Source organism: Lissotriton helveticus, chromosome 1_2 (genome assembly GCF_964261635.1).
Source record: "Lissotriton helveticus chromosome 1_2, aLisHel1.1, whole genome shotgun sequence".
NCBI classification, from domain to species: domain Eukaryota; kingdom Metazoa; phylum Chordata; class Amphibia; order Caudata; family Salamandridae; genus Lissotriton; species Lissotriton helveticus.
Window position 1 is genome coordinate 73,440,408 of NC_136058.1, and position 23,632 is coordinate 73,464,039.

Below are 23,632 nucleotides of genomic sequence, written 5' to 3' on the forward strand. Positions count from 1 at the left end.
AGGGTATACCCAGACGTGGGTCCCTTGCTCACTTTGCCACTGGGTTCAAGCCAGCTTGGCTGATGAAGGGTGCTACCCAGAAACCGGTCCCAGAATGCTTGTTTCCAGTTCAGGGAAGACCTAGCTTGGCAGTTCGGGCTGAACTGTTCCCATGAGGCAAAGGGTCAAGACTGATTTACATATAGCTGGGAGTGAACTGAGGTGGCGAAGTGAGCTAAAGAATGGTGATGGATTCAACCCAGATCTGTGACTGGGGGTGAAAATCTTAAAGGTTTCAGCGCTCCGTCCATTATCTTCTTGTGTTTTCTTTGTTCGCCCTAAGTTGGCAGGGTATGCCCAGATGTGGGTCCCTTGCTCACTTTGCCACTGGATTCAAGCTAGCCTGGCTGATGAAGGGTGCTACCGAGATACTGGTCCCAGGGTGCTTGTTTCCAGTTCAGGGAAGACCTGGCTTGGCAGTTCGGGCTGGACTGTTCCCATGAGGCACAGGTTCAAGAATTATTTGCATAAAACTGGGTGTGAACTGAGGTGGCAAAGTGAGCTAAAGAATGATGATGGATTCAACCCAGATCTATGACTGGGGGCGAGTTTCTGAAAAGTTTTAGCACTCCGTCCATCATCTCCTTCTGTTTACAAAGAGATGTGTGCCATGTCGACTCTTCACTTTGTTCTGCACCAAAACACACAGCTGACAAAGGCAGTGTGTTTGTGTAAAGGTACAGGGCCCCTGAGGGTGGCGCAATAAGTGCTGCAGCCCTTAGAGGCCTTCACTGGTCACAGTGCCCTGGGTACCTGTGGTACCATTTACCAGGGGCTGACCTGTGGCTTGAGACGCCAATTGGGTTAGTTTTGGGGAAAGAGCACAGGCCCTGGGAACCTGATTAGCAGGGACCCAGGGCACAACAAGTCAAAGTTCAGCAGCAGTCTAGCAAAAACTGGGGGGGGGGGGTTACTGCAACAGAAACACACTTTCCTACAAGTCTTAATTAAGAAAGCCCCGTCCCTGCCTGCACGTTGTTGCTTGTTGCAGATGGAAAGCAGACAACGTGCAGGCGCTGCGGTAAGTGTCCCGGTGTTTGGAAATTACACGGGGACAAGTTCAGCACATTATTCAGTGGGGCCCAAATTCTTGCCATGGTGGACGGCGTTCACCCTGTGAAAAACGTGGGTGGATGCCATCTACCTGCGTGTACCCCCGACATGTGCCCTGACAATACTCCTCTTAGTTTTCTACAAAGAGTATAACTCTCTAATTTTATAAACTCTATACTTTCGGGATTCCCACTGCCCAGGGACCTTCCTCACGTCCGCTGCAATACTACTCGAAGCCTGGCTATGCCCTACAGAACTCTATGTAACCTGACGACTTTTCAGGATCCAGGTTATCACCATCTCCTTGCCTTTGTGGAATTTACTATCCAAGCCTAACTGTAAATCATTCATTGTAACTTAGATTGCTATTATTTTTGCTGATTGTTTTTGGGAGTTTCTCGAGAGTTCTCTGCTTGTTCTTTTCCATAGGTTCTGTTCTAGGCTCCTCTGTAACACAGTACTATTATATGTCAGATCGCAGAATACAAAGGCTACCGAATTTTGAATCCACCTCATACCTCATTAATTCACCACCACGCCCTCCGGGTCCCTTTAGCTCACTCTTGCCGGTTCCTTTTTTTCTCCCTTAGTGACTCTGTTTTCTGTCTTTCTTTCCCAGTGTGGGTTTTTCCCTCTCTTACTCTCTGGAAATGTCTGAAGAGGTAAACTATGAGCTGGTCCCCAAACAAGTGTGCTGGTGGCCCACACGGACACAAATTAAGCACTGCTGTTACATCACATTGTATCAACCATACTCAACCCAGCTCGCGATCCCCTTACTCGTTTGACTTTATGCTTCTTATGGACCTTGTACCACACCTGGGCACATTTTGGCTATGATGTGGCTTAACAACCAGCGGTGCCGACTTTGGAACTGGGGAACCAGTTCCGAGTCTTGGCGTCGGCTCAGCATCATGTTTGATTCTGGGCAAAGCACTTAATATCCCTGTGTCTGCAAACAAGGTGAATATGCCCTTGTGTAATGTAACTGTTGCTTATGTAAATCGCTCCGATACTTTGAGTTCTCTCTCTGTCTTTCTCTCTCTATATCTATATATAGCATAGAAATACCATTTACATTCATACATACATACCTTAACATGCCTCTGTTTTATCACCTTGTATGTAAAGGCCGAGACGCTCTGAGACCTGGTAAAAAAACGCAAATAAATAAATAAAAGTATTACAAGAAAATTTAGGGCTGTTCTATTAAATATTGGCTCGGTTGAAAATGGATGCGATGCCTCTTTTAGCTCATTTTGCAGATAAAAAGATGATGAATTAAAGTGAAACGTCCCGGACGGTGCTGGGGAGACAGAGTGCCGGAGTGCCGGCTGGACGCCGAGGGAGCGGACTGGCGTCATGTGCTTCTGCCGCTGCGGTGCTACGGCCCCTTTAAAGCTGGAGGCGAGGTAGAGCCGTCCACACGCCCGGCTCTGGAGAGACAGCAGGAGTCACCGCAGCAGTGTGGTGTCGGCTCTGGGGGAACTCTGCCTTCATCGCACTCCGGGTTGTTTTCAAGCAGTGCGTGGCGAGTGTAAGAGGCAACAATGGCTGGAGCAATCATAGAAAACATGAGCACCAAGAAGCTCTGCATCGTCGGGGTGATTTTGCTCATTTTCCAAGTGCTGGCGTTTCTGGTAGGAGGCTTAATTGGTGAGTGAAAAGTTTTCCTTCGCCGTCCGATCCGGGTTTCTTTCATTTGTTTGACTTGTTGCAGCATCGGTGGTCGGCTGCTGTGATACTATGATTTACTTAGTGCGTCTATTGTTTGCACAAGGCGGTCACCCCGGGCTCTTTGAGGGGGCCGGAGATTTGGTCGAGTGGGTGGAAGTAAGAGGGTAAAAGTTCTGGCCTGGTTTTGGTATCTACTTGAGGAAGGAGCCCAGGGGAAAAAACCTTAAGCATGGCGACTGATCTTGCAAGGTTACTTTTCACAGTCTGCGTGCTCCTTCGCCGGTCTGGACTGAAGCAGCACGACTCTCCCAACTTACGAAGCTGCGACTTCTTAACTTTTTAATTATTTTGGTTTGTTTATTTGTAAGAGTGGAGCCCGGACGCATTGTGTTTGCTGCGCTGTAAAGTACCCGCTGTGGTTTCCCTCTGGGAGGGAGGGGAGGCGCGATTGAGCTTGTGAGTAAACTGTTTAAAAAAAAAAAAAATGAGTCGGATGTATCCTCCAAACTCAGACGGGTGGTCGTCTCCTCTGCTGAACGTATACGGATATATTGAGAAACAGACCATACTTTAAAAGCTGAGGAATGTTTTTTATGTACAGTACACTCCTGTAGTGGGCACCGGGCTTGTTCCTGGTGCGCCGGAAGGGTAGGGTCGGTTTTGTTACTGGGGGCCAGCTATGCAGCCGTGCTGCAATATGGGCCCACCCCCCTGTAACTAAAGCGGCAGTATTGACACTAGTATTCCTCCCATCCTCTCGGCCCGCAGCTTCCCAGTAACCATCAAGGAGCCGGTCTTTTCCCTGTCCGGTGTGAGTGTTTGTAGAGCGTCCTTATGGTATTTTATAGGTTGTCGGGGACCTTTCTTGTGTTTAAAAAAAAAAAAAATAATATATATATATATATATATATATATATATCCACATTGTGCAGTCTTAAGTTGGCCTAAACTCGTTTAAAACCGCAAGGTTGTTTTTCATTCCTTGCCTGCATTTCGTTGTATTTCATTGGCTCCGCTTCCTGTACTTTTTGTATTGCTGTCTTTTTAAATGCGGTGCGGTACGGTTTGAGCAGTGTCTCTGGTTGTGTTTGCACAGTTATGGAATGGAACCGTGTTTTCCTGTCTGAACATCCACATACAAGATGCCAACGCAACTCTTCATTATACCCCCGAATATGTTACCTGTCTCCAACCACCAGATTTAATTCCCCCCCCCCCCACTTTATTATAAAATGCCACCCCTGACGAAACGAGGAAGAGTTTATTCTTCTCCCCTGCAACGGGCTGTAGAAATCCAGAGTGGCGCGTGCATGTCCAGAGTACATTTGCTCCCTGGAAACCTCTGAGTGCTGCTGCACTTCCCGGTGCTCTGAGAGTTTTCACAAACATCACATCCTTTACGCCAAGATGGATCCCGCCGGGCCCTGAGGGGTGGGGGAGAGGGTGCACAGAGCTTCACGGAACAAAAGGCTGGCCTTTGGAGCCGGGTCTGTTGTGTCTGCGAAACGTGTTGATCAGAAATCACTGCTGTGTTCAGGCAATTGTGTTCTTTGTTTGTCGGCATTGGCACCTTTGAAGAGGGGGAGGAGTTGGTATGTTTAAGGCAGGGATTGCCCCACCTCCTCCCCCTTCTCGTGCATGTTCATGCAGGAATGTCTGCTGGGCACCAGGTCTGTAGAAGTTTTGAGAACAGTGTCGTCCATGGCTCTCTGCTGCGAAAAGGGAATATTTACTTTTTTGGCTACCTCGGAATTCAAACACTGTCACTCAGCCTGTGTGATGCTGATGAGATTTGATTCACAACTTCTTCTGCTTTCCACAAATGTAAACACTTGCTGCCATGTTTGACGAGCGTAGCTTGAAGGTGCACTTCCTTTAAAAGCGTGTCCATTTCATTCTTGTGATCCGAGGCAGCAAACTTTCTGTCATTTAAATTATACTACAGGGATCTAAAGTTATTGAAAGGCGGAGGTATAATTATTCAGTATTTTTGCTAAACTACCTTACAATAGTGCACATTAAGGCCGAAATAGGTTCGCAAACACACGCACCTGAAAATGCAATTACAGGCTGTTGAAGCAACCAGCAGTAGTACATGCGCGTATTTACCGGAAAAAAAGAGCACCTGTACAACCGATGGAATGAGTAAGGACTTTGGCACAGCTCACTGTCATCGGCCTGAAAAACCTAACCTGAAACTGACAAACACTGACTTCTTCCTTCCACAAAACTGAGTGGCGCTCTGCAGTGGCGTAAAACAACTTGATGGAGGCGCTGTAAAGTGCATGGAGGGGGCTTTCCGCCCTGGCCACCATCTAGCATTTTTGCTGAGGGGGAGAGGGGCTCTTGGAGCTCGGCCCCGAGGCTTACGTTACGCCACTGGGGCCCCGGTCTGCGTTGGAGGCGTTTACCGCACTACCAGAAGACCCACGCTGCTGTATCCTACTAATTAATGGTAGATTAAACTCCACAAACGTACTAAAGAAGAACAAATATTCCACAGTCAACAAATATTTCTTAGTGCCTCAGAGAGGCAGTAGAAGACGGGAGAATGTGTAGGAGCCAGCAGTGTAGCGATTTGTGGGAGGTGCGTGCAAGAGTATATGTTGGCTTACTGCGATACCATTTTGTATTGGGTAGGTTTCTTCCTGTGAGCCCTTGTACCCGTATGCATTTCTCTCTTGGTGTCAGTTACTCATTGTTTTGAAACGCACTTGATTTGAGTTCACTTTCCCAACTTTCAAATAACGTTATTTGTAGAGCGCAACTAATCACCCGGGAGGTATCCAGGCGCTGTGCTGCAGGCATCATTCAAAATCCAGGTGTTTATGTTTTTGTTTTAGCACTTGCTCTTCATCTCCTTGGTGTCTCGGACCAGCATCTCTCCTCAACCAGTCACGCGCAAGTGCAACTTTGACACTGTTGTCACTGGGTCACATAGCAATCAAGGTGATTTACGAGTCTGAGTGTTTCTCCACCTGTATAGCAATGTTTTAAGGGTTAGGGGTGGGCGCGTTCTTGTGGTGGGTGAATGAGAAGGGTATTTTGAGCCAAACACTGATTTACTGTTTTGTAGGGGTTGAAATTCAGTTGGTAGGGAATTGTTACTTTGGTCTTAAGCGGGTATGGAGTCTGGTGTCTGCTCCGTATCCGTGCTTAATTTGTTAAAAAAAACCAGAAGTTACAGGGCAGTCCCCATGCCCTAGGTACTCGGGAACCATATACTAGGGACTTACAGGGGGCCTAAAAGTCCAATTGGGGTAGTTTAAGGGAAAGAACACTAGTACTGGGAACCTGGACAACGTACTCTACAGTCAAAATTGCATAAAAAATCCAAGCAAAGTGTGTGTGTGTGAGGGGGGGAGGGGGTGTCCGGCAACATAACGCCATTTTAGCTCCCCTGTCACTTTACTTACAATTGGCTGGCTCCTACTCACTCTAGGTTTCCTAACTGGTCAGTGCTTCTTCCTCGCTTTTGATTTCCTCCTCGGCTTCAAGTCTTTTTCCTGCTGTAGAGCCTGGACCAAGTACTGCTTCCGGCAGGGGCGTAACACAGGCCCCTGCGGTGCGGGGCCCCAAAGCTCCAGGAGGCCCCCTCTGCACAGCTGTCTGGCTGCAGAGCTCCTGATCGAGCCTGGAGGGGGCCACTCCACTTGCATGGCAGGGAGGCCACCTCAGGTTTTGTTACACCAATGGCTTGGGAGGGAGGGGTGGGGGGGAGTGAGCAGACCAAGAGACCAAGTAGAGTGTGAAAAAGGCCGCTTTAATGAAACAGGTGCACATTTACACAACGAATCCTCGGCAAACGCCTAACAATCTAAAACCTTACCAATTGTTTGAATTGTTTTTCCAACCCCCAAAACACCCACCCCCGCCCCTCACCCTCAGTCAAACCCGCCCCCACCCGTACATACCCCATCACATATTAAAACCATATAACAGCCCCATTACAACATTATAACTTCAACAGGCCCCAAAACCATATCTCCAAACCCCACTTACAGCCAAAGCCCGACCAGATCCCCCAGCCTATGCCTCCAAACCCGAATTCCACCTGCACAACTTCCCCTGACAAAATCCACGTTCCAAAATCTCAACTCCCCTCGTGCCCAAAATTTGGCAAATCAAAATATTCCGCACCGCACCTGTTCCAAGCGACAATAAAAGAACAATAACAAATAACCCCCATGTCCACCTGTACCAAAAAGCTGCGCCAAACAAAAAGAAAAAAGAAGGGGCAAAATAGCAAGCGTCAGAAAAACCCATGAGATGAAACCAAAGAAAAGGAAGAAAAAACCATGAGGGAGGGAGGGAGGGACAAAAAACTCGCTATGCAACACACCCGGCCACCAGGTCACCTAAGCCTAAAATGGTGGCCGGGAGGAGGAGCCCAAGCCCCTTATAGGCTGGGCTCCTCCACAACCAAAAAATAGCCCAAAACTAGCCCAAACCCCTGGCCTGCTTCAAAATGGCCCCCACCCGACCCTCCCAAACAGCCCGGGGGGGGGGACCTCCCAGGGGTCGGCTGCCCCCCCCCAAGCCCCCCTTGGGAGGGAGGGGTGGGGGGGAGTGAGCAGACCAAGAGACCAAGTAGAGTGTGAAAAAGGCCGCTTTAATGAAACAGGTGCACATTTACACAACGAATCCTCGGCAAACGCCTAACAATCTAAAACCTTACCAATTGTTTGAATTGTTTTTCCAACCCCCAAAACACCCACCCCCGCCCCTCACCCTCAGTCAAACCCGCCCCCACCCGTACATACCCCATCACATATTAAAACCATATAACAGCCCCATTACAACATTATAACTTCAACAGGCCCCAAAACCATATCTCCAAACCCCACTTACAGCCAAAGCCCGACCAGATCCCCCAGCCTATGCCTCCAAACCCGAATTCCACCTGCACAACTTCCCCTGACAAAATCCACGTTCCAAAATCTCAACTCCCCTCGTGCCCAAAATTTGGCAAATCAAAATATTCCGCCACCCAGAAAGCAGTGGGAGAGGACAACGAAAACCACCTTTCTGCCCCCCCAAACAGACAACAAATCCCGTGAAAACAAGGGGCAAAAGATTACACTAAACCAACGCATTTCTGACCGTCAAACAGCGGGACAAAACCTCCCGAATCTCCAAAAGATACAAGTCCATCCCCATCCGGGATAAATGAACCCCGTCACTGTGGAAAAAAGGCACAGCATCATACCGGATGTCACTATGAACAATCCGGCCAAACCCCAAGTCCCTACAAAACCGAGACACCTCAAGATTAACTTTCCTGCGGGACTTGTCAATAGCTTTAGGCTTTACAGCATTGCGCCAGCACCTCCTCGGGATCAATTCAGTCCACAGGACGTGGCACCCAGCCCATTGCTGATGTAACAAAGAAAGATCCTTTTTCATGGTCCGAAGAAGAACAACACCCTTAACTGAACACAGGTCATTCTCTCCAAGATGTAAAACCAAAATATCCGGACACACCCCTCCCACCAACCACGAATTAAGAGCTGGAATAAGATCCTTCCACAACATACCCCCCCGACCCTTCCAAACAACATTAAATAGACGTTCATTAAAGCCCAGCATAGCACCAAAGTAACTCAAACGGGCTTGAAGCTGAGCTCTTTTAACGAAGGAGTGCCCCACAATCCATATCGTCAGGACAGCGGAACGAGGACCAGCCACAGAACCTGCAAGAAAAAGAAGTATCAGAAAGGCAAAACAGGAGAAGACGCAGGCGCATCCCCAACCGCACCTCGGACATAGCGCTGAAAGCAGTTTGAAGTCCAGCGCCCCAAATGCATAATGTCCTCCCGTGACCAACCCCTGTGATAGGCCTCAGTGGCAGCTCCAATTCGAAAAGAATGAGTGCCATAACTAGACTCATCCAAGCCAAGATGACGCAGCGCTTTTCGCAACACCATGCGCAGTTGGTATGTAGTGACCACAGAACCATCTAAGTGCTGAAAAACATTATGTTCTAAAACACCACCCGAAAGATCCCACCAGCAGCGCGCCCAGCGCAAAGGGCAAGTCTCCACGGAAGAAACAGCTTCCAGCCAAATACCCTTGCCTTTCTGTCTCTGATCCGTTTTTGAATGAGAAAGCCAAATATGAACTCCTCTACCAGACAAACGAACATCACCCCACAGAACTCCCTTGGAACACCGATTACCCAACAACTCGGACACCCTAAAGGCGCCAAAAAACATCCAAACCATCAAGGTGGCAAACAGGCAAGCTTCCGCCCTGTCCCTACACACTTCCGGCAAGATCGACACCACACTAGCCAACCTCTGCCATGACAAAGGAGACCTCACCGCCGGAACACCACCCCGCTCCCGAGCCCACCCTTCCAACATTCTCCTGCCCAATTCCCCCGCAGATGGTGAGTAACCCCAAAACAACTTACCCATAAAGGAAACGCCCGCCAACTTCCCAGCAATAGTAACTCTAGATAAACCCCTGTCCATTAAACCCAACATAAACTGAACCACATCCTCTGATCTTTGCCACGACAGGTCCCTTTTGACAGCTCCAGAAGCCAAAAATTCTTTCCACGCCAGCTCATACGCCGTTCTCGTGGAAGTCGCCAAGGACCCTACCACCAGCTGAAAGACCCTGTGTTGCCTACCGTCCACAGATGTTCCGGCATGGGAGTCGGCGTCTCGTCTGCCTCCAAAGCTAGCCCACGGAATCTCTCCCACTGTGAACGAGACAAAGCATCCGCAATGTCATTGTCCACACCAGGAATGTGTAGGGCCCTAAAGCAAATATCAAATCTAAGGCATCCTAACACAAAGACCCTGAGCAGCTTCAGAACTTGGACGTCCTTGGCAGATTGTCTATTGATCACCTGAACCACAGCCAAATTGTCAATCCTGAAAAGAACCTTCTTGTGAGCCAAATCCTGGCCCCACAACGTTACTGCCACAACAACCGGGAACAGTTCCAAAAAGGCAATGCTCCGGCCACCATTCCTCCAAGCCTCGGGCCACCGCTGAGCACACCATTTCCCTTGCCAATACAGGCCAAAACCATCACTACCAGCTGCATCAGAAAAGATCTGCACATCCCACATCCAATCCACTTCCCTATGTAGAGGAACTCCATTGAAAGAATGTAGAAAGGTGACCCACATACGCAAATCCTCTTTGACACCCGCCGACAGCCGAACCCGATGATGTGGCAAGTAACGACCAGACAGAGCCCTGCCTAGTCGCCTACAGAAAGTCCTGCCCGCCCTGACCACCCGACATGCAAAATTAAGGTGACCCAGTAAGACTTGCACTTCCCGCACCATGACTTTCTTTTTAGGCAACATTTGTTCAACCAACTCCAACATGTTCCTTTTCTTATCAAGGGGTAAACGAGCCTGCATGGACTGAGAGTCAAGTTCAATGCCCAAAAAAGACATGGTCGCGCAAGGACCCATGGTCTTCTCCGGAGCCAAAGGAACACCCAAATGAACCATAAGGGACTGGAACTGAACCAAAGCATTCTGGCAGTCTAAAGAATCAGCAGCACCCACAAAAAAGAAATCGTCCAGATAGTGAGTGACCAAAGTGTGACCAGATTGCTGTGTGAAGAACCATTGTAAGAACGTACTGAACGTTTCAAACAACGCACATGACATGGAACAGCCCATTGGCAGTGCTTTGTCCACGTACCACTTCCCAAGGAATTGGATACCCAGAAGAGGCCAATCTTCAGGATGGACTGGAAGCAGTCGAAATGCGGATTTAATATCGCATTTTGCCATTAGAGCCGAAGGGCCCGCAGCCACTACCAAAGACATGGCCACATCGACGGAAGAGTATGAAACAGAAGCTGCTTCATCATCAATAAAGTCATTCACAGAACTACCCTCAGGCCACGACAAGTGTTGGATAAGTCGAAATTGCCCCGGGTCTTTCTTGGGAACCACCCCAATTGGTGAAATAATTAACTCTTCCAGAGGCCAATCATCAAAAGGACCCGCCATTCTGCCTTCACACACCTCCTTGTTCAACTTCTCCTGGACTATATCCTTGTGTTCATCCGCTGACTTAAGATTCTTCGACCACCTCCTCACACGAGGTCCCACATAACCCAGATGAAAACCATCTCTGAAACCAGACACCAAAAACTCTCTCAACTCAGCAGACCCATACCCGTGTAGCGCCTCAGACAAATGTAGCACATTAACCGGCGTATGAGCCTTTGGGCCCAACACCTGATGAACCTCTCCCTCCCCTGGAAGCCGGAGGTGGCTGTGAAATGGCCTGATGTGTGGAACCCTGCTGTGACCACTGTTGCCCACCCGGAGGTCTGAGTCCCCAACATCTAGAAAGCGGGTGGCTCTTTTTCCCACACTGTGAACATTCGTGTCGGAACTTACAAAACTCTCTAGTGCAAGTCCCTCTATTGAAGTCCCAGCAGGTCCCAACATTAGCCTGTGCTGATGTACCTGACCCCACCCCTCCCCGGGTGGGTCGCGCTTGAAAGGGGCGGTAAAGTAAAGGCAAACCACTGGCCGTAAAGATCGTTTTACCACTAGAAGCCGCTCCCATGGTGTGTTGCCAAAGGTCTGTGTCTAATTCCCCCCATTTCGCCTCAGGGTCCCAAGCCATACGGGCCCTAAACTCCTCATCATACTGCGCCCAAGCAAAGTCATTTCTAGTGATTTGAGCTTTACGAATCACATCCATGTATTTGAACAACGAAACGCAGCGCTCAGGAAACTTCTCACAGTAGACACTGGCGTATATTAAAAACGCTGCCGTCCAATTTTCGATGGTCAAGGGGACTTTAGGCCGCTTAGCCAATTCGTATTCCTCTTCCTTGGAACCCTCCTTGGCACGTACTTCCCTATGTAACAACTTTAGGAGTTCCACAAACTCACCATTCCAAATTTTCTCCTTAGTGCTCAACATTAGATGAGCTCCCAATGGTTTAGTGACGCCCATATAGGGCAACTTCTTGATTTTCAACTCCTTACTATGTACAACCTTACCTGTATCAGTTCCGACAGTAGAAGTCCCACTGTCAACCTTAGCCTCCACCCCCTTGTCAACCCCATCGGTACCAACACCCTGATCTTTAACATAGCGACCCTTGTGTAACCTACCCCCAGACCCCGTGGAGACTAAATCTTCCCCAGACCCCACAGACACCATTTTAACCTGAGGCTGCACAGTCTCACCTGGGCGTAACAAAGGAGGCTGGCTTGGCTCCGTTCTCCACTCCACATGGGAAACATCATCCGCCGTTCGAGGAGCCCTCACTGAGGGGCCGAGCGCTCGTGGCCTGGACCGTTCAGCTCTCCCACGCACCACCGGTGCCTGTAAAGAACTAAAAGACACATGAGACTGCCCCCCCTTAGCCACATTATCCCGCACTTCGCCCTCCTCAGGGCTATCCTCATCATAGTCAAGAATTAACGATTCCTCCAACTGAGAGGGGGCAGGCAACACCACTTCCTTCTGGACCCCTTCAAGGGTCAGTGAACGATCACGGGCCTTACCAACCCTGACATGCGAGCGAGGCGGGGAGGCAGACTGTACGCGCCTGTATGCCCCACCATCATTACCAATCCCAACACCTGTCACCGGCAAAAAATTTTGAAGACCTTGTGGAGCAAAAGCAGTCGCGCCGGACCTGCTCTTGGAAACTGCGCTGTAATCCCTCGGTGGAGCCAGTGAGATCGCACGTGACCTGCTAAAACCAGCTGCGCTGACATCCCTCGTTGGGGCCACTGAGGTCGCGCTTAACCTGCTTGTAGTGGCCACGACGGGATCCCTCGTTGTGACGGGACGTGCCGCGCAAGGCTCCACCCTCTTTTCACCTTGGCGCAAATGGGCTGCCTTCCGCCCTACCAAGTCCGCTGCTCCCGACTGCTCCCTATCCTGAAAAGAAAAAGGCCGGACTGATGTGCCAGGGTCTAAACCACCTAAAGAACCAGCAGCTGGGAACACGTCCCCTGTTGCCCTACCAAAAACCTGTCTGCCCCCCTGAAAATCAACTGGAACCGGCCGCTTACTCTTAAGAGCCGCGCTCAAACGAAGCGGAGGGGGAGAAGGGGCACAAACTTCTTCATCACTACTGCATTCAAACATTGCCAGAATTATATCGGACGCCGTACCCTGGACCTGAGAACCCAAAGCCACGCTGTCCTGGTGTGCCCCCTCCGAAAAGCCCGACGCCCTATTCTGCCCACCAACCTGTAAACCCGGAAAATGCACCACACCAGACCTCGAACCCACCTCACCCTGAGCTACACCAGTACCAATCTGAGCAGCATCACGCAGCCCCTCGGCCCAAGAGGGGAAGACATCCAGACCCCCAAAAGACCGAACCCTAACCCCCGAGGAAGCCCCACCCACATCGCCCCCCACTGTAGAGGATCCCACCATCCCCTTATCTGCAGACCCAGAAAAAGAAGAAACCTGAGGAAAAACAAATTCCCCACCACCCACTCCTGATCGCAAATTGGGAGAAACATCATGCCCCCCAGTCTGTGCCCACTCACCCTCCCCCACAGAACCACTGCAAACCGAAAAAACTTCCCCCCCAACAGATACAGGGGGAGAAAACAATAAAGGGCTAAAAGGCACCCTAATGGAACCTGCCCCACCACCTCCCTCCAAAGGGGAACAAACCTCCTGAGCATGAGTAAGGGAAACTGTATGAGACCTAGGGGCATGGAAGGAAAGCCCTCCCCTTGACACCCCCGGCGCTAGTAAAACATCCTGGGTAAGCCCCTCCTGAAACGAAACTACAGAGTCATGCCTCTCTCTGACACCCTCGCTCTGAAGAGGCATAATACACAGCGCCTCGCGCTCCGAAAAGGCCTCCGCCCCTCCCCCCACAGTGACGTCACCAACCGCCACTGCAGAGGTTGAGGCAGAGCGCCGAGTACCACCACGTTGTCTAGAGGCCCGACGACCCTGCTGGGATGGAGCAGAAGCCGCCCTCTCCCGAAAGGATGACACCGGTAACTCGACCGGCTCTGCCTGCATGCCGTCCCTAACCGCCAGCTCACCCGCAGCAAAGGCGCCTGCACCCACGAGGTCAGAGAGCCCCGAGCCCCTCCCCCGCTGTGCTTTTACAGCCGGGGCCGCTCTGCGGGAACGCGAGCGGCCCCTTTCACTTACCGCCTCATTTCGCCGACGTTTGGGGGACACACACGCCGCCACCACGGCGGACACTCCCGCCGATGCACGACGCTGGGGACGCGGCTGCTCGACCTGCCGCTCCCCAATTACCAAATCCAAGCGGCCCGCCTCGCTAAGGAGGCGGATCGCTTCAAGGACGCGATAGTCTTCGGCCGCCATCAGTAAAGACTATGAAAACCCGACTATGCTCACACAAAAAACTCGCTATGCAACACACCCGGCCACCAGGTCACCTAAGCCTAAAATGGTGGCCGGGAGGAGGAGCCCAAGCCCCTTATAGGCTGGGCTCCTCCACAACCAAAAAATAGCCCAAAACTAGCCCAAACCCCTGGCCTGCTTCAAAATGGCCCCCACCCGACCCTCCCAAACAGCCCGGGGGGGGGGACCTCCCAGGGGTCGGCTGCCCCCCCCCAAGCCCCCCTTCCGGTGGCCAGTGTCCTTTTACTGCATGTTCCTGCAGGAACTTTATAAAAAGCGTTTTGACCTGCACTCTTAATGTTAAGTGCATGTCTCTGCCGCCCCTCTCCTTCACCCCTGCCTTTTACGTTTTTGCACAAATCTCTTTAACCCATTCTTTTAAGACATTTTTTTTTAATTTATTGCAGGTTTATAGTGTTAGTTCAACCCAAAAGTATTGGAGCTTTTTACATGAGCATTACTTGCATTACACAAGGACACATTCATATTTTGTTTGTTTATACATGGGGGGGATTAAGTGATCTGTTCACATTGCTGATCAGCGTGCAAGACAAGCATTGAGATGACCCTATGTTCCTGCGGATATGCTATGGGCTGATACCAACAGTCGTGTCTGATGTGGAGCTAGTGCAAGCAAAAGGGGTTCGTAGTCTAACACTTTTTTTTTTTTTTGTTTTTTGGGTGTGAATTTCGAGGATGCACAATCCTATTTTCTTTGATTATTTCATTTGGGCGTTCCGACATGGCATCACTGCTTGACCCCACCAGGGAGGTGGACACGTTGTTCAGTCTATTTATTTTCTCTTTGTGAGGGAGGGTGGTGAGAAACTCCAGTTCAACAAATGTGCTAATGCAGCTCTCAGTTAAAATTGGCATAGGTATAGTGCCCCCATTTTAAGTATAAGTTTATTAGTTAATAAAAACCAAAAACAAGAGCGAAATGGATCAAAGTAACTTAACCAATCTGAAAAACCGCAAAAACTCAAGATATAAACCATTTGATCATAGCAGCAAATGGGGAACACAGTGCATAGTGCTTAAGACTAGGCATATTGAATACATCGTGTGAGTACCTTCTCCCCCTATCATTTACATCAATGCAACAAAAAAAACTACATGTAGCCACACAGATATTATACTATATAGTGACGTGCATGGCATAAAACTGCATACGTCCTGCCCTCTTGGACTCTCAAATCCCCATAGCAGCAAGATGTGAACACAGTGCCTAGGTCTGAGCATTCAAAAGTGTTATATGGATATCTTCACCCCCCCCTCCCTCCCCAATCAAATCAGCCAATAATATGTGGGACTTAACCAAACCACATAGGTGTTGAACTATAAAGTGTATGAAGCTTACCAAAATCTCTAAATACAACCTTTTTCCTTGTCCCTCATCTTCTTGACCCACAGTATCTAGGCAGGGACTCACACAATGTCTCAACATATTGACTTAATCAGGTGTATACAATGGAAAAAAACATGTAAAAAAAAAACCATAGCAACAGGTGGTGTACCAAGGGTATAAAACCCTGATTTAAAAAAAAAAATCATGGCAGCATGTGATGCACAAAGGGCATCATTTTATCCTGCAAAGGCGCCAAAGGAAACACTCTCCCCACCTAGACTGTGTATTTATTAGACTGTAAAGTAAATAGTGGGTAAGGTGCGCAGCGCGCCCTATTCCCCTCCTGGGATACGGGCTTCTTAAACTAGCCCACCTGTTACTTCCTGGAGGCGAGGGAGGTGTATGGCATTAAAACTCTCTCATGGGTCTTTCGGTCCCCTTGATGGGTTAGAAGGTGTGGTCGCGATCGAACTAGGGGTGGGGCAAAGCATGCATTCATCACTCAAATCTCACCTTACAACAATCTCTGTTCTTCGCTATCCTCCTGTGAACAACTGGTCACTGAAATCTGGAATAAAGAACAGAAGGTTTGTGTACTGCCCTCATCTATCATCCACAGGGTGACAATCTGGTCTTCATAGCGTAAATCATGGAGGTCATTAGCTCGAATCGATTCTGCCACATCTTCCTCGGTGACTTTAGCCTTCACTGGAATGATGCAAATGATCCTATAGTCTGCTCCTTCAAGTGTTTCCTCTCTGACCTTAACCTCGCACAGCTATGCAAAGGCCCAACACACATTAAGGGCGCCAGTCTCTGCCTGAAAATTGATAAAGACAATAGTATACAAGTAGGTGACATCTTACCCTGTGACTGGTCGGATCATCATCCAATTCCCTTCCTCATCTTGGCAAAGGGCCTGGGTAGACTGGGACAACCGCACAAAGCTGAACAACTGACTCGTAATATGAGAGACCTCAACATCAATACGCTAACCTCAATCACCAAAATAGTCTACAACGCGCCCCCCCCTCCAACATGACCAACCTGGACAATCTCTCTAATTAGTACATTAACACGGTGTCTAACATTCTTGATACTATTGCGCCGAAGCAACTCAAAAGGATTCCCATCAAACAATCCATAACCTGGTTTAATGGTGCCCTAAATGATGAGCGGCATAATCTTAGACTCGCAGAGAGACTCTGGAGAAACACGCTCTCCACCACTAGTCTCACTTAACTTAGGAAAGTGAGAAGTACTTACAACAAACACATCTGCATGGCTAAAATAGACCTTCAGGACTCCGCTGGATGGAGCTAAAAATAGACCTAAAACTTTTCTCTTTTTTTTTTTTTCTTTTTTTTTTTTTAAATTAAGAAACAAGCTAACCGTTCTTCCAACCCTATCACTTCGGTTTCCTTGCCTCCTAGCGGCAATGACTTCTTCACTATTCATTTCTCTGAAAAAAAACAGGGAAATCGAGCTGGAGGTACATCCTATCTCTCCAACTCTGAGGCCTCCGAAACCATCCACTTTTCCAGTTGAGCTGGTAGAATCCTCGACAATATCCTCGCCCTTAGGATGTTCTCTCATGAATAACTTCTCTTGGAATTCCTTTCTCCTCACTGATGTCGAGGAGCTTCTACACAACATGGCATCCCTTAAACCCTCCAACCATTTTAGTGATCCTTTACCTGCCAAGCTTTTTAAAGAGCTAAACTCTGCCGTTCTCCCACTTTAGTCAAGGATCATTCATGAATCCCCCTTACAGGGAAAGATACCGGACTGCCTCAAGGTTGGGCAAGTTACTCCCATCACTAAGAAACCCAGTGTGGACCTTTTGGATTCTAACCACTTAAGACCTTTATCACCTGCATTATGACACTAGCTAAGATACTCGAAAAATGTGTCCACTTTCAGCTATGCAATCACATAGAGAAAAATCAACTCCTTGAGCCCCATCAGTCGGGTTTCAGATCAGGCCACAGTACTGAAACTGCACTAACCCACATTGTAGATGACGCCTTGAGATCCTTGACCAAAATGTCTCTTATCTCCTGATCCCTCTGGACCCGTCTTCAGCCTTTGATACTGTCAAACATGAGAACCTGATTGATCTTCATCATAGCATGGGTCTCTCGGGCCCGGTCCTAAATTGGTTCGCCTCTTTGCTGCATAACCACACACAAAGGAACAAAATCAATGACTCCCTTGCTTCCAGTCTCCCTGTCACGATAGGAGTGCCTCAAGGATCCGCGCCCTCATCCACTCTCTTCAACCTTTTTATGAAACCATCATCATCCATCATTCTGAACCTTGTTAACATTCCGTATCACATGTACGTGGATGACAAGCAATTGTACCTGAAGATCTCCTCTCAAGAGGACCTCTAAAAGCTGCACTTGCACCCCCCCCCCCCCCCCCCCAAGACCTCAAGCTGGCTGTTCAATCCATGGTTCTCTAGGTTGCCGTATGATCTGGTGACCCTTGCTGGACTTCCCAAAGCTAGCTTGGCTCCACACCGAGCTACCCTGAACGCATTGGCTAGACTCTTCACGGGCTCCAGAAAGCATGACTAAATCTCCCTTGACCTTTTGCAACTAAATTGGCTATCTATTGAAGCCAGAATCTGATTCAAGATAGCTTGCCTGACCCATAAAGCCATACTTTGTAACACTCCGATCTACTTGGCAAATAAGCTTAAATTCTTGGGCTCTGGAGGGAACCTTAGAAGTACGTCCACTCTACTCTTGAAACCACCAAGATTAAAAAAGAAAAGATCCTACAATCGTACTTTCTCTGGTTTGGCCCCAAGAATCTGAACTCCCTGCCTTCAGAGATCAGAAACTTGTCAAAAGGCTACTCTTGAACGTGCATTAACTGGCTCTAATGCTCTTGTTTTTGTTATTATTTTGATTCTAATTGTAATCCAAGAGTTCGCTTTATTGTATGTTAAACTGTTTTCTTGCGCTAGGACACCTAATACCCCCAACTCTTAACTTTCTCTGTTTCCAACTCTTTTAAACCTCACTTACTGTCCCATTGAATGTGTTACCCTTGTTTTTGCCATATCTGTACAGCGCTCTGATACCCGTATGGGTCTTGTTCGTACTTTATAAAACTTTTCAAATAAATGAAATAATAAAAATCCATAAGTCCATTTGGTTGCCTCTAGCAAGTGGAGACGTGTGATCTTTAAATCTCAGTATCTCCAGAACTGTAAACAGTCGAAGGTTGGTTCAGATGGTTCTGGTTGGGGCATATAACGGCAATGTATACAAACACACTGCACTCAGTCTATGCATTTCACCGTAAAATCTCTTGTAAAACAGATTTTTAGGTCTGGCATTCGACTTGCTTTAAAAAACACATGCATAAAGCACAGACTTTTTGGTCAGCAGGCTTCATCCACCGATCTTTTAGCTGTTGAAATTTTGCTTATACCCACCCTGGTATAGTGTGTGTGGCAAGAATCATCCCACCTTACCTATTGGCTCCCTTCAATTTGAGCGAAACAAAGCATGTGTTCAATGTTCACATCCTCTGACAAATAGTTTTTTTCTACAGTGGCAAAGCTGATCCAAAATGTGCATTAGAGGTTTCTTATCTCTAAATATCCACAATCCTAATTTTACTGCACTTCAGGTGGCGTATTTTACGTCGTGTGTGTGTGGGTTTTTTTTTTTTTTTTTGCCGAAGCCTCCAGAGAGTGCAGCTGCCTGGTTTGCTAACAACTTTGGGGAAATTCGGAAAGCTTTCTTGGGAATGCAGACCACACTACACATTGCTCACCATTGGCTTTGTAACAAACAATTTTTGTTTGTTTTCTGTTTGCAGACTTTATTTGTTTTTGGGCTGCCCAGCTTGATTTCATCCCTTCCTTGCCCAATCCCTTTTTTAGGTCTCGGCCTGCCAATGCGCTTGCGCATTGCTGGCGGAGATTATAGTAAGGGCAAAAGAACAGTCTACCAATGGCGGATTTGCCACAGTTCATGTGATCTATGCGCGTGCACAAACCAGCCACGTCACAAACCACCATTTGTCTGTGCCTCATCACACTTCAAAGGCTCTGCTCCCTGCCCCCACGTGCACATCGCACTCTCCTACTTCCCCCTCCCACCTCCCACGGCCGCTCTTCCCATTTACGCGCTCTTCAGGTCACCATTTGCCAGCATGCGGCCGCTAGCGCTTTCATCCCTATCACTCCCCCCTCTCCTACTTCCCCTCCCACCTCCCAAACAGCATCTAGCCGCGAAGACTTGTTTTCGCTAGTTACAGCATACTCTTTCCTTGATGACCGCCTGGAAATAACCCCAGTTGCATCGGAGCGGTAATGGTCTCACATGAGCTTTCGCTAGTTATGGCACTCTCCATGCTTGACAACTCTCATGTGCCACACTGAAGAACTACAAGTCCGTTATTAAGATTAACCTTTGGAACACTCACTCATTGCACTGCATGTTCCAGTTAGATGCCCTGCTTCCCATAATTGGCAGCTCTGACTAGGTTATCTTGCCCCACAGATCCCAGAGGCCCCTAGGCTTCGTACGTTTCACAACAGGGTGCCTCCGCCCCCCCGTGCTCCTCTTGGCAGACAGCACCTCCGCCAACTGGCACAAATGTACACCAAGAAGTGCCTCAAGCATGACTGCTACATCCCCCCTCCCCACCAGACCCCCTCCCCCCCCCCCCCCCCCCCCCCCCAATCACCCCTTCGAGGGTCTTGGGCGCTGGCCCTAGCCCAGGCACTGGCCCTAGCCCAGGCACAGCAAAGGCAGCTCCATTTATTGTCTCTTATCGTACCCTCCGCGGGACACAATCAGTAAGTGCCCCTTCTTGTGCATGTCACCCATCCAATGCTTCCCCTGTTAAACTACAAAACCCAGCACAACGCTTATCTTACAATAAGGGCCTTGTTTTAGTTTGATATAATATCCATCTTAAATATTTTTGCAGGCAGTTGTCTAGCATCCATTTTCACCCTGTTCCTTATAATTATTGGCAGTTTTCTGTACTTGATTCCTAGAGAGGAGTTTTGATGCAGACATATACTGCACTCGACAAGTGCTTCTCTCCACTACTCGAACTTGCAGGTAATTGGTGGGCACGCGGTGCATTGGTGTTACACCAGTGCACCGTGTGTCCACCCTTTACCTGCGTGATGTTTCTTTCAGGCCATGTGTGTGCGGCTCATGTCTCCTTCTTTCGGAAACACAGACTCTTTACCAGCAAACGTTCCCCCCCGTACTTCCTGCTCCGGCTGCTCTCAGTCCTATGACAGCCCCACAAAGCCCCTCGGACATTAAACGCGATTTTCAATGGCGCTGCTACAAATCACATGCCAATGTAGGAAACCACATGCCTCTCAATCACAGAGATGCTTATGGGAGACAGGACAGTAATTGAGTTTGTACCCGCCATCCGCCTGATCTCCAACTCCGCCCTCCAAATCCACCCCCCAACTCCACCCTCCATCACTCTGGGGCACCACCACGTCACTCAGCCCAACCACATCATCACTCAGCACCACAACAGCACTGTCCTTGCTTGCTACCATCAAGTATTGCCATAGCCAATAGGACTTGCATTAGGGAAGTGCAAGCTATTGGCTTTGTGAATAACAATGCTATTAATTTATATATTTTCAAAGCAAACGCATATTAAAAAAATGTCTCATTTACAATACCAATAGCTCTTACACTTTCCTAATGCGAGACCTATTGCATTGGAAATGCTTGTTTACTGTATTTTTCCACCAGTACTGAATGTCTGTAAACGGGTCTTTTAATCTTGTTCTAATCTTGTCACATTTGCTGTGCATTCAAAGACTGAGGTCAAATGTCAGGCTCTGTCTTCCCTGGAGCTTGGTGTTTACTTTTCTTTCCCTTACTTCAAAGTGAGAAGATTTATGTGACTATTATGCTGGCTACTTTGGGCGTGCTGTACGATGTTGTTTGTTACAATGTTGTGGTTTTTTTTTCTTAGCACAAAATGTAAATGTCTGTAAATTTAAGTACAGATATTTCACAATATGGAAAGCACAAATAAAGCACATTTTATCTCTGAAACAATCTACTGTACGTCGTTACACTCTGCGCCACTACACTCTTTGCTATTGCACTCTACACCACTTCAATCTACTTTGCACCACTCTATACCAATGAACTCTACACCACTTTACTCAAAACCAATGCACTGTATTCAATCTACTCTTCACCACTGTACTTTACGCCACTCTAGTCACCTATAACACTCCATGATACTCCACTCTGATGCTCGATGCCACTCTACAACACTAATCTCCTCTATGGCCCTCTACACAACTCCCTCTACACCACTTTATTCTACTTTACAACACATTACTACACTGCTTCACTCTACGCCTTTCCACTGACACTCAATCGCACTGTACTCTGCGCTACTCAACTCTACAACACTCTACTCCGCCATTTTACTCTTTTACAGTACTCCCCTCTATGCCAGTTCACTCTACCACAATCTACTCCACTGTGCATCACTCTACTATACACTAATGTACTCCACTCAACACCCTTTGTTGTAAAGTTGAGTGTCCGAGTGGTGTAGAGCAGAGTGAAGTGACACTCTACTCCCTCCATAGCAATCAACACTACTCCACTCTATGCCACTCCACTCAACTCTTTTCTACATCACTCCACAACTCTCTACGCTTCTCCATAATGCTCCACTCTGGCAAGATATATTGGCTTTGCCAATGCTAATCTCTGCTTGCTTTTACAAAACGTGTGACGTCCCAGCATTTTAGCTGCCTGCTATTTGAGTGGCTGGTTAAATCTTTTTCTTTCTTCGGTCTTCTTAAATATTATACTCTAGAGCATAATGGAATGATTTCTCTTTACAAAATCACTAGTAAAACGGCCACTTCAGTGAATGTTTGTTCAGTTTTGCAATTTATTGCAAGCGTGTGGTGAGCACATTTAGGCGGCATCGTCTTTTCTTTTCATGGTATATGCTGTAATAAAAAAAATGCAACTTTTTTTTTTCTTCTCCCACCTCCCCTTTTACGTTATCTAACTAGAACATCAGACTGAAGCAACATGCGTTCTGCTGGCTAGATTGTGTAATAAGGTATTTAGCACAGTTTGAAGTCCCTTTAAAAACCTTGGACATTATCATGTGTCTAGGTCTTGTCGTTGTGTGAGTGAATTCTGTAATTGCTGGAAGAAGGGGCCCCTTAGTCATTCAACACTATTAATTGTAGTAGGGTAGTGGTTTATTGAATCTGAATAGGGCTTGTGCGCGAGCAAGCCTACCATGGCTCTCCACTTCTTGGGGAATCAAACACTTTGCAGTTCATTCACGGTCTGGTTCCGGAGCGTGGTCCACCTCCTAATCCTTGGAAGATATTGAAACTTGCCTTGTAGGAGGCAGGAAGACGAGGGCTGTTGACTCCAGTGTTCATTCGCTCAAGCAATATCGAACTTGTGAGAAAGGGCTGCGGAGATGGTAGACTACTTCAAGTGCCACTTCTGTTGTATTATGTTAATCTAATCTAACATGTTGCTGGAAAAGGACTGGTTTCCTGATTAAGGGCCATCAACACCAGGATCTTTGATCACAGCTATTTTATGGAAACTGCAGGAAGCACACTTATTCCGAAAGGTGGGTAAGCAAATCATAAAGGGGTGCTCAAATTTGCATCCTCCAAATGTTTCCATTTCATCCCATGCTTATATCATGTGTTCACCAGTCTGCTTAAGAAAATGCAAGCAGTGCATCAGGCTACTAAATTAACTGTAAAGCTAAGCATCATCGCACCTCCCTGACCGTTCTTTTTATATGACCTTGAAATAGATGTTTTTTTTTTTTTCTCTTCCTCAGAGCTCCCTCTTCGATGTGTTCTCCAATATCGATGCATCAGATGATGCAACTCCAGAAATGTTCACATTGGATTCACTAGTCTTACCTAGAATGGATAATACAAAGGAAGGGCTAGATATTGAGGAGTGGGACCGAAGGAAGCCCTGAATACGATTGCTCACAAAAGAGCAGGGCCGTGCTGTACTTGTGTGCTCTAATTTTAGGTCTTGTGAACAGACCACTTTTTTTTTTTCCGGTTTGTTTTAGATACCTTGTGGAACATATAGATACTTGTAGTAGGCTTTGAGTCTACTTA

At 48.0% G+C, this 23,632-nt stretch overlaps 1 protein-coding gene across 1 annotated transcript in view; it reads left to right on the forward strand.

Annotated features, from left to right (window-relative positions):
* Window positions 1–2,421: 2,421 nt before the first annotated feature.
* The window catches only part of WLS (Wnt ligand secretion mediator), a 298,562-nt gene continuing 277,351 nt past the window's right edge, over window positions 2,422–23,632 (forward strand). The window contains exon 1 of the mRNA XM_078668822.1: window positions 2,422–2,748. Within this exon, the coding sequence (XP_078524948.1) occupies window positions 2,643–2,748 (106 nt within the window). The 5' untranslated portion in view covers window positions 2,422–2,642. The remainder of the gene's footprint in view (window positions 2,749–23,632) is intronic.